The sequence below is a fragment of the Mauremys mutica genome, chromosome 4, assembly GCF_020497125.1.
Source record: "Mauremys mutica isolate MM-2020 ecotype Southern chromosome 4, ASM2049712v1, whole genome shotgun sequence".
In the NCBI taxonomy this organism is placed as follows: domain Eukaryota; kingdom Metazoa; phylum Chordata; order Testudines; family Geoemydidae; genus Mauremys; species Mauremys mutica.
Window position 1 is genome coordinate 138367309 of NC_059075.1, and position 15287 is coordinate 138382595.

The 15287-nt window shown below is 50.2% G+C and overlaps 1 protein-coding gene across 4 annotated transcripts in view; it reads left to right on the top strand.

The window, feature by feature from the left end:
- Nucleotides 1-15287, top strand: part of CDK18 (cyclin dependent kinase 18) — a 117956-nt gene that overhangs the window by 77760 nt on the left and 24909 nt on the right. For all 4 annotated transcript variants that reach the window (XM_045013953.1, XM_045013954.1, XM_045013951.1 and 1 more), the window contains one exon: nt 5384-5539. In XM_045013953.1, coding sequence (XP_044869888.1) covers nt 5416-5539 — 124 coding nt within the window. In that variant the 5' untranslated portion in view covers nt 5384-5415. The remainder of the gene's footprint in view (nt 1-5383; nt 5540-15287) is intronic.

The following is a 15287-nucleotide window of genomic DNA, read 5'->3' on the forward strand; positions in this document are numbered from 1 at the left end:
CATAGATTTGGTGGGCTAGTTTGGAGGAGTCTTGCACTATGCTTTTACCTGCTCTGCGAAATGAAGTGAGGACTGTCAGTTTCAAGTGACATCTTTCAGGAGGATTTGAAGCAAAGTAATTGCAGTGTCTGGTGCTGCTAGTGTGTAATCTTCCTGAACACATCATTACGCATAGTAATATTCCAGTAATGATATCTGTTGTTCACATAGCACAGTGGATGCCAAAGCACTTTACATGCTGTGTATTTGGCCCTAGCTACTGAGATGCAATCACCTCTGCAGCACCCAGCAGCAAAATGCAACGGCTGTTTCACAGCATGCTACACAGTAGTTTAGGACAGGAAGTAAAGAAGAAAACTGCGGTTAGTTCAAAGTGGGTGCAAGGGTGGAAGGAAGAAAGTAATTGCCCATATTGGAATTGGGGTTAGAACCTCTTAGGGTCTACACTGGAGATAGAAGGTGTAATGTCCAACTCATGTAGACGTACCCTCGTTAGCTCTAATCCAGGTAATGAAGAGTAGCTGCGCCACTGTGGGAGGAGTTACCCACCCAAGTATGTACCTAGCATCTTGGACAGGTACATACTCGGGGCAGCTAGCCCCCACGCTGCTCATGCCACCATGGCTGCACTTCTGTTTTTAGCGCACTAGGATGGTCAGAGCTAGCGCGAGTATGTTTACATGAGCCAGAAGTTACACCTGCAGCTCCAAGTGTCAATATACTCCTGGTCTTTCAAAGAGTGCCATGCCATCACATGGTCAGGAACCCTGCTTGCTGCCTCAGTTGAAAGACAGCTCCTCCTGCTGGGGTGTGGCTGAACATTACTTTGAAGAGAACACCCCCTATTCGAGCACAGATGCAGGTATGCATTTTCCCAAGAGTTCTCCCATCCGCTGTCTGTCGACTAGAGCCCCGGTCAATGCAGCGCAGTGTGGGCATATGGCACAAATGCTTGGTAGCTTCCCCCAGTTGCTGCTTTAACAGCATGAGTGAGCGTACACAGCTGGAGTGAGATACATCGGATCCATTTAGCTCCATTGATGCACATGCCACAAATGGCACTGTCTAATGTGCTTAGGTTAGACCTTGCTTAGCTTGTGAGATGGAGCGAGATCCCAGCCTGACTCATCACTCAGGCCTTCAGAGGATAGTAAATATTGGTCTCCACTCTGCTGGGGCTTATTAAATAGTGAGGTTATGAGAACGCCCCCTGCCTCCCCTGTAACCAACCCCCCAAGCCACCCAGTTGTTTACTGTGATTCCAGATGTTGCTTGTGCCTTGGTCAACCCTTGTCTGTAGATGGAGAGGTTTGCTAGGCTGGGGGATTTGGGAAGAAGTGGGGTTGCAGGAAACCTGGTTGAGTGCAGCCTTAGCTAAGGTTAATTCCCGGGGTTCCCAGGCTTTGAACGTGAGAGATTGCATGAGTGTTAGGAGGCTGGATACGGGATGCATGCGCGCTGGTGCGACAGTGGCTGATGACCGTGCAGAATGTTTATATTACTGACAGATGATCTGTTAAGGTTTCAGATGCAAGCGTTTCAACCCAAGTGTGCTGGTTGCCACAGCAACACAATGCGTTAGCTCCCCGTCTGAGCCCATCAGTCTGGAATGCGATCACCCTTTGTTTGTGCTGATATCACAGGGGTGGCCAGGGGAGGGAATGAGCTACCAGCAGACAGCAATACAGCAGATCCCTTCCCGCTTTGAAGGGTCGAACGGGATTGAGGTGTGGGGCAGAACCCCCTGAAGTAGCATTCAGTGAACCAGGAGCCAGCGGCTGATATGCCCTTTAAGATTCCTTCTGTGCTGCAGGACGAGTGACTTTAAAGGAATGCGGTGCTCCTGAATGGCAGTCCCTGCCAGGTACAAGGGCCTGGTGGAGGGGTGGCTCATCTGAGCCCAAGATAGTCCGTCCTTCCCCTTTCAGGCCCCCACTGCCCTCAGCATCAGGGCCAGGAGACAAGGCCCAAGGCAGTCAGAGACATAGCCCATGGAGGATCTGACTTCAGCCCCTTGTCCCACAGCCCACTAGGCAAGAAAGACACAGGGCTGAGGCAGTCAGTCCCAGAGCGGCTACAGTCCCACCCCCTGCAAGGGGACGTGCCTGTGAGGGTCAGCGTGAACTAGCCACTGGGCAACAGAGAGGGAGCCCGATCAATGGCTTTGCCTGCCAGTGCCTTGTGGCCAGCAGGGGGTAGCTGCCGAGTACTGCTGAGCCATCGATTATTTCCCCCCTTCTTGTTAAGCAGCAGCTGCTACATTTACTCCGCTGCTGTGCAAAAAAAAGAAAAGAAAAAATAGCTTCTCTCGCAGTTGGAGGGTGGGCGGAGTGGGCGCAGCCAGCTCTGGCTGGAGGCAGGAGGCAGGCTGTTCCGGGTCAGTGGGATTCTGCCCGGTCATTATGGTGAAAGGGGTCATTGACTGGGCAGCAGCCTTCCCCCTCCTGCCAGCACACCTCATCGCTCCGTCGCTTTCCTGGGCCATGCTGCAGCTGGGCCATCGTAAAGCAAAGAACCTGCTCGGGGCTGGAAGAGTCCGGGGGCTGCACATGAAGTGGCAGAGCGGGCTGGGGGTGGCAGTACTGGATGAATAGGGGGCTGCAGGTTGCCACTGAGAGGCATCAGCTGATTTCTGTATGGGGGGAACCCAGGACTGGAATAGTGGGGGGCGCTATGGGTCAGGATTGAAGGGCATCGGCTGATCTCTGTGAGTGGGGAACCCGGGGCTGGAATAGCTGGGGGCTGTCCAGGATTGAGGGGCTTTGGCAGAGCTGCGTGGGGAGTCCAGGACAGAAATGGCAGGGGTGGGGCTGCAGATCAGAATGAAGGGGCGTTGGCAGAGCTGTGCAGGGACTCTCTCCCTTTCCGAGGTTTGGTTTAGGGCACTGCTGTGATCCCGTCCGTTTCAGGAGCGTTACCCTTTTCCTAAAACTGTCACCCCAGACAGTTACTGTAACCAGAAGGCATCCAAGTGCAGAATGTGAGCAGCTCCTAAGCCAGGCCCTGTCTCCATTGCTGAGCTAGGGACGGAAGCTGCAGCACACAGTGAAGTGGCTTGTAAGCATTGGGAATTAAGAACGCTGCAGCCCTGCCTGCATGTCTTCGTTTAGCCAGCCAGAGAAACAATGAACTTCGCTCTTTGTCCTTTGGGGGGTTTCTTCATTTAAGGGTTTTATTCTTTAATCAGATCTGTGGCTAAGAGGATTTCAGTGTCCATAAAGATTGGAATCAGTCAAGAGACTGTAAATGAACGGTGGGCACTCAGGGCCTCACTTCTTCTCTTGCATCTCAGGGGTCCCCTCCCAGTCAGATCCTCAGTCCTCTCTTCCCTGGGGAGTTCGCTGGTGCCCCAGAGAGTCTCTTTGGCAAAGGCAGAGCATAGAAACCGGAGAGACACCGGCCTGGGAGCTTAGAGGATTTTCCTTTTCTTCTCTGTGGGAGTTAAATCTTCTTTCTCTTTATTCGTTCAGTCTTTCTTTCCTTCCTTCCTTTTCTCCCCCACTCCATAGCCCTCGCCCTTCCCAGCTAGGACTGGGAGTCCAAGCATGTTGCAGACCAGAGTGAGACTATGTATTTATTTCGATATTCCTGTATTTTGGTGTCTAGAACACAGCCCTTGGGCACATGTGATAATGAACGACGAAAAGGCAAGCACCGGGGGCCTGTGAGACCACAGTTAACTAATGAAAACACAAGGGGCCTGGTTCCCTGACTCACAGTAAGGCCCCGTATGCTACTCTCAAATGTAAAGGGGCCTGGAAGCAGGTGGAAGGAATGCCCTGAGAATATCCCGTGTGCTGGGGCCTCCCCAGCTGGTTTAGCACTGGCCTGAGGGCTCTGTGCTGGCCTCCTCCCAGCACAGAGAACACACGGGGAGCGTGGCTGGAGTGCCCTGCATCTAGGGCTATTCTTTGCTTTCCACGGCTCACAGGGCAGCTGAGCATATAACAGAGCAACCCCAAGGCTGCTTTAATTGTACACACTGGGAGCTGGGCATGCTCCTGCGCAGCCCCAGAATACATGGGGCAAAATTGTGGCCCCGTTGAAGCTAATGGTAAAACTCCCATTGACGTCAGTGGGGACAGGCTTCTCCTCTTGAGCTTTGGGTTCAAATTCACCTCAGGCTGTGAATGAAAATGGTCCTATTCCAGAGCCTGTGCTTCTCTCGAAGGGATCACACACCTGACAGTCCCTGCTTAGGTGCACGTCATGGTAGGAGGGTTTGCCAGGTCCTGAATGCACTTGTTAGATGCGGGGAAGAGTTTGGAGCCTTTCATTGCTAGGTCACAGGTTCGAATCCAGTCTAGGCTGGCGTCAATCAAGAGTTGTTACCGTCTGACAACTGTTTGATGATGGGCTACAGTGGAGAGCATTGCTAGGTGTCAGGCTGTTCCCTAGTGAAGGGGTGTTCATAGTGCAAGCGATACCTTAGCTGACTCCTTCACTTACTAAGGGGGAAAGGGTGTGACTGAGGTAGGCATGCTGCTGCCACACCAGGGGTTGAGTGGAGGAGAATGGGATATCATCTGGCACCTATTGCCTGCTTTGTCCAGTGCGCGCCATGTATAGCTCCATGGGAATAAACCTGGCAAACTTGGATCCACTGGGTTCGGGTCACGTCCCCCAGCTACTCCCAGACCCTTCAGACATGGCCTGATTCTGTTCTGCAGCTGCTGAGGCTGAAAGGTAGAACTTGAGCCATCGCTGAAGCTTTAACAGGAGCGTTTCACTGTCCTGCGGTGGTTATTCCCTATGGAATTCTGCTGCTTCGTCTCACGTTATTAGACGGGTGCCGTAATCCATCCTAATTACCCTGCTCAGTCACTAGCGGCTTTGCAGCGCGTCTCAGCAGAGCTGCCAATGCTAAACGCAAGAGGGGGGTCAGTATTTTAGGCATCTGCTCTTCACAGCTGTGAGGCAGTGGAGAGAAGGGAGGGAGAGACAATCATTCCTTTGGTTTAGCGTTGAGGATTCACGCTTAGGCCCCAATCCTGCAATCTGAGCCGTCCGGACAGACCCCTGCAGCCAGGCCAAGTCCCACTGAAGTCAGTCAGGCTGTGCGTGGGCACATGGGGTCGTCCATGAGGATCCATTGATAGGATCAGTGGTTTGGGTCTGACCCAAGGCCTGCTGAGTTCAGTAGAAAGGCTCCTAGTGATTTCAGTGGGCCCTGGATTGGGCCTTTTATTGGTAAACTCATCAGGAGCACAGACTGTATCTCGGGCCTGATTTTCACCGAGCACTCCCAAGTCCAGTCAGTCAGTGCTGCAGGTGCCTGACGCCTCTGCAAATCAGGCCCCGTGCGTCTGGCTCCAGCCCCAAGCGGGTGGTCCTGCATGCAATCCAAGCCCTTCAGCCTACTCTCCTTGCTTTCCCCTTCCAGGGCCCTGCCGTCCCACCGCAGCACAGGATAAAATGAACAAGATGAAAAACTTCAAGCGGCGGTTTTCCCTCTCCGTTCCCCGGACGGAGACCATCGAGGAGTCGCTGGCCGAGTTCACAGAGCAGTTCAACCAGCTCAACAACAGGAAGAATGAAGGTGAGAGGCTGGCAGGTTCATTGTGCCAGCCGGGGAAACCGGTCCAGGCTTGGCCACAATCCCCTTCAGGCACAGACAGTTGGTGCAGGGTCAGGATTTCTTTCCACTTCACCTTTAACTGTCTCAAATGGGCCCAGAAAAGCAGCACAAATAGTGTGTGTGACCTTGGGCGAGTCCCTGGCCAGTCTATGCCTCAGTTTCCCCATCTGTGAAACAGGGGTAATACCTCCCCAACATTCATTCCTCTATGGGGAGCGCCGTGGGTAGAAAGTGCTGTAAAGGGACAAAGCATTGTTATTGTTCATTACACATTAAAGACCAGAGCAAAAAGTGGGGGAGCAAGCAGCTATTCTGCTTAAGGCCTGTGCTTCATTAAAGCATGGGGCCCCCTTCTCCCCGCCCAGAAATAGTAGCGATTGGCTCTCTGGCAGGCTCAGGCCTTGTTCACGTGCAGGGCAGTTCTCCCCCCACAGCAATTGTCTCAAGCTCTCTGCAAACTCAGCCACACATCGCTCCCTCATTTCACTCAGGTCACATTTACACCTTTCTCTGCAACCACAACAGCTAGAAACATACTTTAAAACAAAAAACAAAAAAAATCAAGGCAGAGACCCTAGTGTAATCACCTGGCTCCTCCATCCAGCCATCTGCTCTCTAACCTAAGTGTAGAACGACAGGTTTCAGAGTAGCAGCCGTGTTAGTCTGTATCTGCAAAAAGAACAGGAGTACTTGTGGCACCTTAGAGACTAACAAATTTATTTGAGCATAAGCTTTCATGGGCTACAGCCCACTTCATCGGATGCACAGACTGGAACATACAGCAAGAAGATATTTATACATACAGAGAACAAGCTGCCAGCACTGCACCCCCCTTAGCAAGCAGCCACGCTCGATGCTCAGAAGCAGCCATGGTGCCTGTCTGCTCCCCCCACCCTGGCAAGCTGACGGGGCTATAATTAGAAACGAGCCTCTAATTACAGGCATGGAAGCTACCGGAATGAAACGGTGCGAGACTAACGAAGTGCTGGGTGCTGACAGCAGCAGCTGGCTGCGCCTTTCTCAGGGGACATCAGCCCTGGGTTCTCTGGCCCTTGGCTCGTTATCGACGCGCACCAAACCCAAGCTCTGTCATATAACAAGGCGGCTTCCCCGTTCTCTCACTTTAATGAGTCCTCAGCCCGGCTTGTGCCTGGCCTCCTCCCCTTCACTTTTCAAACCAAGGTCTGCAGCAGCCCACTTGTTCTGCCCACCCCTGCTGGTCAGTACCTCTCCCCGGGTGACCTGGATGGAACGGGAGTGAGGGCAGAGCTGAGTAGGCAATTGTCTCCCTTTTATGGGCCATGAGTCTGTCACTTTCTTGGGGATCCCTGAACCAGGCCCAGGGGTGTGTCTCTACCCCCTGTGTGGCAGGACAACCTAGTACCAGGCCCAGGGGTGTATGTCTACCCCGTGTGGCAGGAGAACGTAGTACTAGGCCCAGGGATGTGTTTCTGCCCCTCTAAGAAACAGAAGCCCCCAGTATCAGGCCATGTCTGTATTTCCTTCCCCCAGTTGGAGGCAGAAGAACCTGGCTACAGTTTGCGACCCACAATACGTGGTCAATTCCTCACCCTGCAGCCTGTGCCCTTCCCACGCGGTACCGCCCAGACATGGTGCCCATCTCCACTGTCCCCAGTTCTGCGTCATTCCCTCGCTCCCATACAGCCCGCTCCTTCTGGCCCAAGATCTCTTGATTAAGTTTCTCACAGATTGTAAACAAGCCTGTGAAGTCACCTCTGCGCTGCCCTTAATCTCCTTCCCCTGAAAGCTGCGGATGTTATTTATTAAGAGGCCTGACAGCCGCATTTGTCTGACGTGTCTCTTCAGCCCTCCGCGGATGGCGTTTAATAAACCCCTCGCCGCTAGGAGCTCCCTGCCCGCAGCATAGCGCCATCCGGCATTGGCAGGGGCAGGCTCAGCAGGGGAATGCTGCGTACAGATGCACCAACCTGTCTGGCACGGTGTGGGCTTGAGCCACAGCCCACTGATGGCAGAGGGCATCTTTTCTACAGATTTCAACGGTCTTTGGCTCAGGGAGGGGGCCATGGTTTACTGCAGGTTGGGGTTCAGCTGGAAAGAGATCGGTTTGCTTTTTTCTGGAAGGGAATCGAGCCGGGTTCATTCCCCAAGTTCATCTCTCTAGGGGGAGACTGGGAAGCTCATGGACACTAACAGAACCGGCTGCATGCAGCTGCACCATTGGCAAATGCCTCGGTCTGAGCCTGTTTTACAAACCTGGATGCACTAAGCCTTCTGTGAGGTCGTTCTCATTACCCCGATTCTACAGGTGGAGAAATTGCAGCACAGGACGGAGCAGGGACTTGCCTACAGTCATGCAGCCAGTCAGTGGCAGAGCTGGGACCAGAATCCGGAAATCCTGATGTTGGGTCTTGTGCTTCAGCCACTCCTCCAAGCTTCCCCCCTGTGCGGGCCAGGCCCAACCATTACCGGGTGTGTCCTTTCGATACTGTCACGTGTGGTGCAGTTTAACTATTCCTGCTGCCCATGTTTCTGAACGAGCTTCCTGGGCGCTCTCTGCCCATTCTGCGTGGCAGGCCTGAAAACAGGGCGTGTTGGCATCTCCTCAGGTGAACATGTGTCCAAGGATAACACGTGCAGGGAAGCAAATTTCATGGCGCCATGGAGAGAGCTAATCATAGCAGGGATCAGGAAATCATTTTCCTTTCATCGCACTGCGGAGCTGGCCGGGGGAATTATTTAATTATTTTCCCCAGCCTCGGCTGCTGCTGACAGCAGGTTATTGGAACTGATTAGACTCAGAAGCAGAGGTAGAATGGCAAATTCTGTAGGAGTGGCCAGGGGGGAGGGGGCGCAATAACCTGTCCCTTAACCAAGGAATGCTGCAGCCTAAAGGGGGGGTGTTACCATCTCTACAGTGGCATTTTCCTTTATTATGAGCTGTATCACTTATCAGTTGACCCACGCTCTGAGACTCGGCGCCCCAGGTCTTGTATTGCAGTGTAGACCTATCCAGAGAGTTTAAAGCCAGAAGAGACCACAAGATCATCTGCTCTGACCTCCTTTCTAGCAGACCACCTGGCACCTGCCCTCTAACTCAACAACCGAAAAGTGACCCACATATTTCAGCCCGCAGGGACTAGGGCTTACAGGTGGATCCCCCACTGCTGCAGCAATGGGAGCACTAGTGTAGACAGGCTGCTAACAGCTTTGCTTCCCTATTGTCTGGACCAGCCCTGAGCAAGGTTAGGCATCTTGGGCCTGATTTTCAAAAGGACTCAGCGCGTTGGCTGCAAGTTACATGCTGAGCTCTAGTGAAAATGCAGCCGTGAGCATCATAAGGAAAGCGGCGGGGGTGCTGAGTACTTGGGAATCTGCCCCAGATTTAGGGGCCTAAATGAGCACCCAATTGTTTGGAAAATCCGGCCCTCACTGTGGGTGCTACGTCCTGGGAAGTCTGGCCCTGAGCTCTTTGGGAGACCTGGCCTATGGAGGTTAAAAACACCCATGCTCTGGCTACGTGAGCTCTGTCCCTCTCCAGCTACTTACCCTTGGAGGTGAATCCCTCAGTGGGATTTTGTTTGACGTGCTTTGTTTCAGGATCAAACTTCCCAGTTCGCAGCCTCTGCCTGGGCTTCCTTGCCGAGCCCTGCTGTGTCTGTGCTGGCATCAGGATGGGTAAGAGCTGGAAAATTTCATTTAAATGGTGACTGCCACCATTTGCCTCCACGCCCCGGAGACACTCCCTGCCACCCTGCAAATACCTCTCAATTGCAGTCACATAGGAGGAAAGCTGGAATGAGGATCTGTTCACCCTTCAACCCTGATGGCTAGCAAATGTTTCATGGCCGAGCTCCATACTTCTAGTGTACCATGATATTTAGGCTGCTGTGCATTGGTGGATGCCAGAATTTAATGTCTGGAGAGCTGCTTTGCCATCCAGGAAAGTCACAGTGATGTACAAAGCCACCAGCATCCATTCATTGCATCGTCATATTGCAGTGCCCTCTTGTATTGATATAAGCAGGAGTTGGATTGGTGAGCCAGTTTGTGGGCACTACCAATTTGTGCTCCAGAATCTAAGCCTTCAATTAAAAAAATGTAGTCTGTAGCCCTTATGGTTCTGAAGATAATCTTCAAATGGTGGATGGAGGGTAGGCTGAGCAGGTGATGTAGGGTGACCAGATGGCAAGTGCGAAAAATCGGGTCAAGGTGTGGGGGGTAATAGGAACCCATATTAAAAAAAAAACAAACCCAAATATCAGGAATGTCCCTATAAAATCGGGACATCTGGTCACCCTAAGGTGATGTCCGAGTGGGTCTGCAGATAGCCTGAAACAATAGCTTGGAGAAAAAACAACGAGGAGTCCTTGTGGCACCTTAGAGACTTAACACAGTTATTTGGGCATAAGCTTTCGTGGGCTAAAACCCACTTCATCAGATGCATGGAGTGGAAAATACAGTAGCAGGTATATATACACTGTACATGAAAAGATGGGAGTTGCCTTACCAAGTGGGGGGGTCAGTGCTAATGAGACAATTCAATTAAAGTAGGCTATTCTTAACAGTGGTTTGAACTGGTCCTGTTCACCTCAATGGGATGTTAATTCTGAAGCCTAATGGTGGCGGCCAGCCTTGGTAACTTTTTCATTTTGTGCAAGGAAAGAGTGGGATGATCGTACTAAGAGTTCAGTGCAGTCTGCTGTGAGTAGCATTTCGTTCGGGTGTTCCTGGTGTGCGGAAGTTGGGTTCTGGGAGGAGCTGAAAGAGTATCACCACTTGTTTTTCCCCCAGTCTGATGCAACATCACAACACGGTGTTGTTAAAACCTCTTGCCCCCTCTTCTCTTCTTGGGTGCTGGCTGGAGTGTAGAGAGATTACCTTGCTGGACAGCCTTCTCTTCCCTGGGGCAGGGGTATATGATGGGAAATGAATCTAGATAGCTCCTGCAGCACCAGGCCTGGATTTCAGTCTCTGGCCCCACCTTCACTGAGGGGGCCTGATTTCCCATTGTCCTGCACCTGGTGCAGTCAGGTACCCCAGTGCAAAATGAGTGTAACAGGCTACCAGGCTTTACCCCACATTGCACTGTAAATGGAAACGCAAGGTATAAAGCAGGACAGAATCAGGCCTGGGCTTTTACTGGGCACAAATCAGGCCACACTGGTGTAAGTCACAATGATGCTTAGTGCAGCGCAGCTACCCACATGGCCGAGAGCCCCGTCATTCTGGTTGCAAATTCTGAGTCGCTCCTGTTTTGCAGTGGCATTAATCAGAGGCAAACCTGGCCTTTGCTTTGCCTTGCCTCCCAAGGAACAATGTATGGAGGGTGGAAAGAGGCCGAATGATCCAAGATCTGAGTGGGGCTCAGCCTTGCAAGTTTAATGGAGATTTAAGAGGAGAGTTCACACTTAGTGAGGTAATTAAAAGTTGTAACTCAGGCAAGCAGTAGAGGGTTTTGGGTCCTTTCCCTGGGAGATCAAAGCTTGTTTTGGCAGAGGCAGTGTTTAAATGTATTTATAAAAAGAGAGAGAGAGAGAAACTCATCTAAGGCAGCTGCAGTGTCTGCCGTCTCGCTTTAATTTGCTTTGATATCCTAGGCAGCCTCATTATTCTCCGGATGTCGGGGCCCACTGTAATCCACATGAAAAGCAGAGTGGAATCAAACAGGCCTTGACGTTTGCTCACCCAGAGCCTGACATCATCTCCAACCAATACCCAGGCAGAGCGGCGAGCATGCAAATGCCCAGCAGGCAAACACTGCCCCCTGCTGGAGGTTCCCCTTTCCCTATGCCTGCAATTCGCTTCCACGCTGCACATGCACCTTGGGGTGGAGGTGTTAGGGAGTGGCTGTGTGCATGTGACCCGCTTTGTCTAGTATGGGGGCATTTGAAGAGGGCCAGATTCCATCCTTCATTGTGGGATCTGCAGGCTGAGATTCAGATCCAGGACTTCACGCTCAGCTCAATCCGTGGCAGATCCCTCGCTGATGTCAGTGGGAGGTTTGCACAGAGAGCAAGGGGGGAATGCAGCCTTTGTGAAGTAACTGCATTTTAAATGATGCTGTCCTTTGCTGTCACATGCAGCCCCTTCCCATGAGAAAAGCTGCTCCCTTTTAGGCCAATGCTCCTGCAATCTGCTCTCTTCCTTCCCCATCCTCTTTTCTCTCTTTCTCTCCCTCTTCCCCTGTCTCTGAGTCTTCTCTGCTCTTCCTTTTCCATATTCTTCCCTGTTGCAATTCACACCTCCCCAGGAGTTTCCCACCCTCCTACCTTCTTTCTCATTCCTTCTGCTCAAATGACCAGCCGGGGAATAGTTCCTGTTGACATTGTCGTGAGATTTAGAGTTGCCGCTCTAGTGAAATCAATGGGGAGCTGGGTGGCTCACGCGCCAGAGAGCTATTGTATCGGGTGTCTGCAGACTCAGGCAGACTTCAGTGTGTCACATTACACTCGCTTCTCATTTGGAAGGTTTTCTTCTCAACCGTGAGGGATAGAAACTTACCTGGATCCTGGAGAACCTGAATATCTCATGCAGGCCACATAAATACATCCCTCGAACCCTTGAGCACCCTTATTACACCAGTGGCAATGTCAGGGAACCACATTTTCCCCTAGCCATCCTCTCTTCGGGTTGTCGAAGAAAGACTCAGTTCTCGCTTTTTGTTTGGGTGCAGCAAAATCAAATACTTTATTATTTCTCCAGTAATTACAATGGAGGGAGAGAGTGCCATAGGACACAGGGTCACCCCAGTCCCGGACAGGTCTCTCCACTGGTAAACAATTACATCAAGCCTTTATACCTTTGTTACAGACAATTTCTAGCAATCATGGAGACAGTAAAAAGCAACAAATACATTTTGTTTATACATAGCAGAAAGGCTTATCTTATTTGTCTCACTCCTAAGAAAAGCAAGCCTGCATTTTGGTTAGTGACTGCAAGGTCGTAATAACTTTGTACACAGTTCTTGTCCTGTCGCCTCGCACTATCTTTGCTCCTACAAGTCTCACGTCATTAGGGTTACAGTATGGCCTGACTCTTGCTAACTGACTGACACGCATTAAAATCCCCTTCAAATCCTTATTGAAGCTTTCCCTGCTTCCACACTCCCCCCTTTTGTACTTCTAGTACAACAAATATTTTCAAATCTCCATTTGCATTAATTCGTGGAGTTCAGATGTTTCAACCTTAGGGGTTTTGATTGGATGTAATGACAAAGCATGATTAGCATGAACATGAAAGGTAGTGCTATTCTTACGTTTTTTACAACAACAACAACAACAATAATATAATCCTAAGCTAACTAACAACACTACAAACAATAACATTCCCATAGGAATAATATAATGGGGCTGTTGTACAATTTTGGTTACAAAGCACAAAACATCATACTTAGTACATAAAGTAAACACTCTGTAAGCTGTATGAAAGGCATTCTTTTCAGCTTGATATATATTCTAAAGCATATGAATTTGCCCTTGCAATTCAGAGATTCTTTGAACCTTTGGTAACAATGAAAGCAAATTTTGAAACCGATCAGGCACTACTCTAGTCCAATTAAAATATACCTGAAATCTAAGAGCTACTTGCAACATCCTATCTGCAGGCCAGTAAATGATATGATTGCCTGCAGCAGTGGTAAGATTAATATGTATATCTTGTAAAGTGGTGGCATTAACGTACACACAGCTATCATTAGCTTGAAAAAGTGGGTGTCCTGTCAGGGTAGTTCCTTGACCCCTACCCTCCCAGCAAATATCGTCATAAACAGTGACAACTTCCCCTGGCTTCGGTTTCCGTATACACTGAAGCTGTGGTGGTTCTAACGGCCAAAATGTCCATAGATTTCCCAACCCCATCCAAATATCAGCTGTAATCCCAGGAGCACTAACTAAAAATCGATTAGGAGTATCAGGCGGTCTCACTTCCCAGATATCTCGGTGAATCACCCAATCCCACATGCATCCTCCCCATGGACCCGGCAGGATTCGGTATGTGGGAGCCCACACCCCCCCTCACCGGTCCATATGCTTGGAAGGAGTGTTGTGTATTTGGTTGTCATGGGTTTTGTTACTATGGCAACTGAGTTAGACTATTAAGGGATAGCTCTGCCGGTTTCAACCGGCTGAGTGAGCTCTCTGTTTCTGTAAATAAAATGGAGGTTTTGGTTAGCTGTCTGCTCTCTGGCCTCAAGTGATTGCTTCCTACACCGGCTGCCCCTAGGACATAACAAGGAGCACTGTAAATGTCCACACTTCCATCCAGAAAGTGTCCAAGTATGTCTGCATGACCACAGATCAGATGGTACTCCTGATGCGTCTGTAAGGGCAGTGGGCCAAGTCTGGTCTAGATCCCACTGCAATGCCTTCCCAGCCTCAGTGATATTCAATACCATCTCTGTCAGTAACTTCTGGGTCATAGAACTAAGGGTGGAAATGACATGTAACTCACCAACTCCAGCCTGTACTTTAGATAGCTGAGTTTCAAGAATAAGGCTAGTAGCCTTTTCCACTTGGCCCAATTTCTTATCATGTTCTTGGCTTTTAAGATATTGGCCCTAGCCCACAGGGATCTGCTCAATTCTCTTTCTTTCCAGAGGAAATAACCCAGGCCCTCTGTTGTGCTAATCTAATGGCAGCCCCTTGTGAGCAATCTGGGTATGTAGAAGTGATTTGAAAACCTGATAAGGGCAATGTCATTTAAAATCCAATTAGGGAGGGCAATACATCCTGAAGGATTTATCCAAAACACAGGGCGCAGCCTGTAGATCAAACCCCAAAATCCAATTAATACCACATCCCCAAGCATGGGTCCCATAAATTTCTTCCTGCCAGTGTACAATTCTTTGTGTCTTCACCAGGGTCAGTTCTCAACGTCCTTTTTAGTCAGGAATTCTTGGACTTTGGCAATGTCAGTGGAGTGAGTGTTTCTTCTTCTTTCCCAAAACAATTGTGGTTTAGCATCCTACAGGGGAGAGGTTGCCAGCACATATCACCCTGTAATGGCTTTGCTTCTTCTTGAAAAGTCTAAAGGCACAGTTGGTCTGTCAGTGGACAAGGGAGAGGTTGCCAGTACGTCACCTTGTCCTTTTTCCCTGCTGTCCAGAAGCACAGTAGAGCTAGAAGAAGAATAGGCTAATCATCAGTAGGAAAATTCTTCCGATGTGGAGGGGTCTTTTTGCAGTGAGAATCCTGGGTCCAGGCAGTCAGTCCTTGGCACTTCACAGCGGTGTTGGTAGACAACAGGACTTGGAAAGGGCCTTTCCAGCGTGGAGCCAAGGCAGTCTTTCGTTGATGGATCTTTAGGGGGTCTACCCAGAGACCCACCCATTTGTATGCTGACACTTAAACAGAAAAGAAAATTACACAGAAAGCAGAGAGAATTACAGTCTAAGCCAGATTTTTCTACTTCTATTACATTGTCCATTACAGGTGGCGGGACAGAAAGATCTCAATACAACCTCAGAGCTTCATTGCACACATGGCTTCCACTCTGAGGAATTACGAACGAGAAGTTCAGTTCCGCTCACACACCCAACGCCCAAATGAACAGAGCAGAAAAACAACAGTAACCGGTTAACCAGAACAGAACCAAAACTAAATAGTGTTTCCTTATTCTATTAGGGCTCACCTATAATCATGCAATCCTCATCATATAACACCAACAATACCAAACAAAGCAAACATAAAATAACAAGGGTAAAACAGATAGATGGTGTAAATTCTGCAGG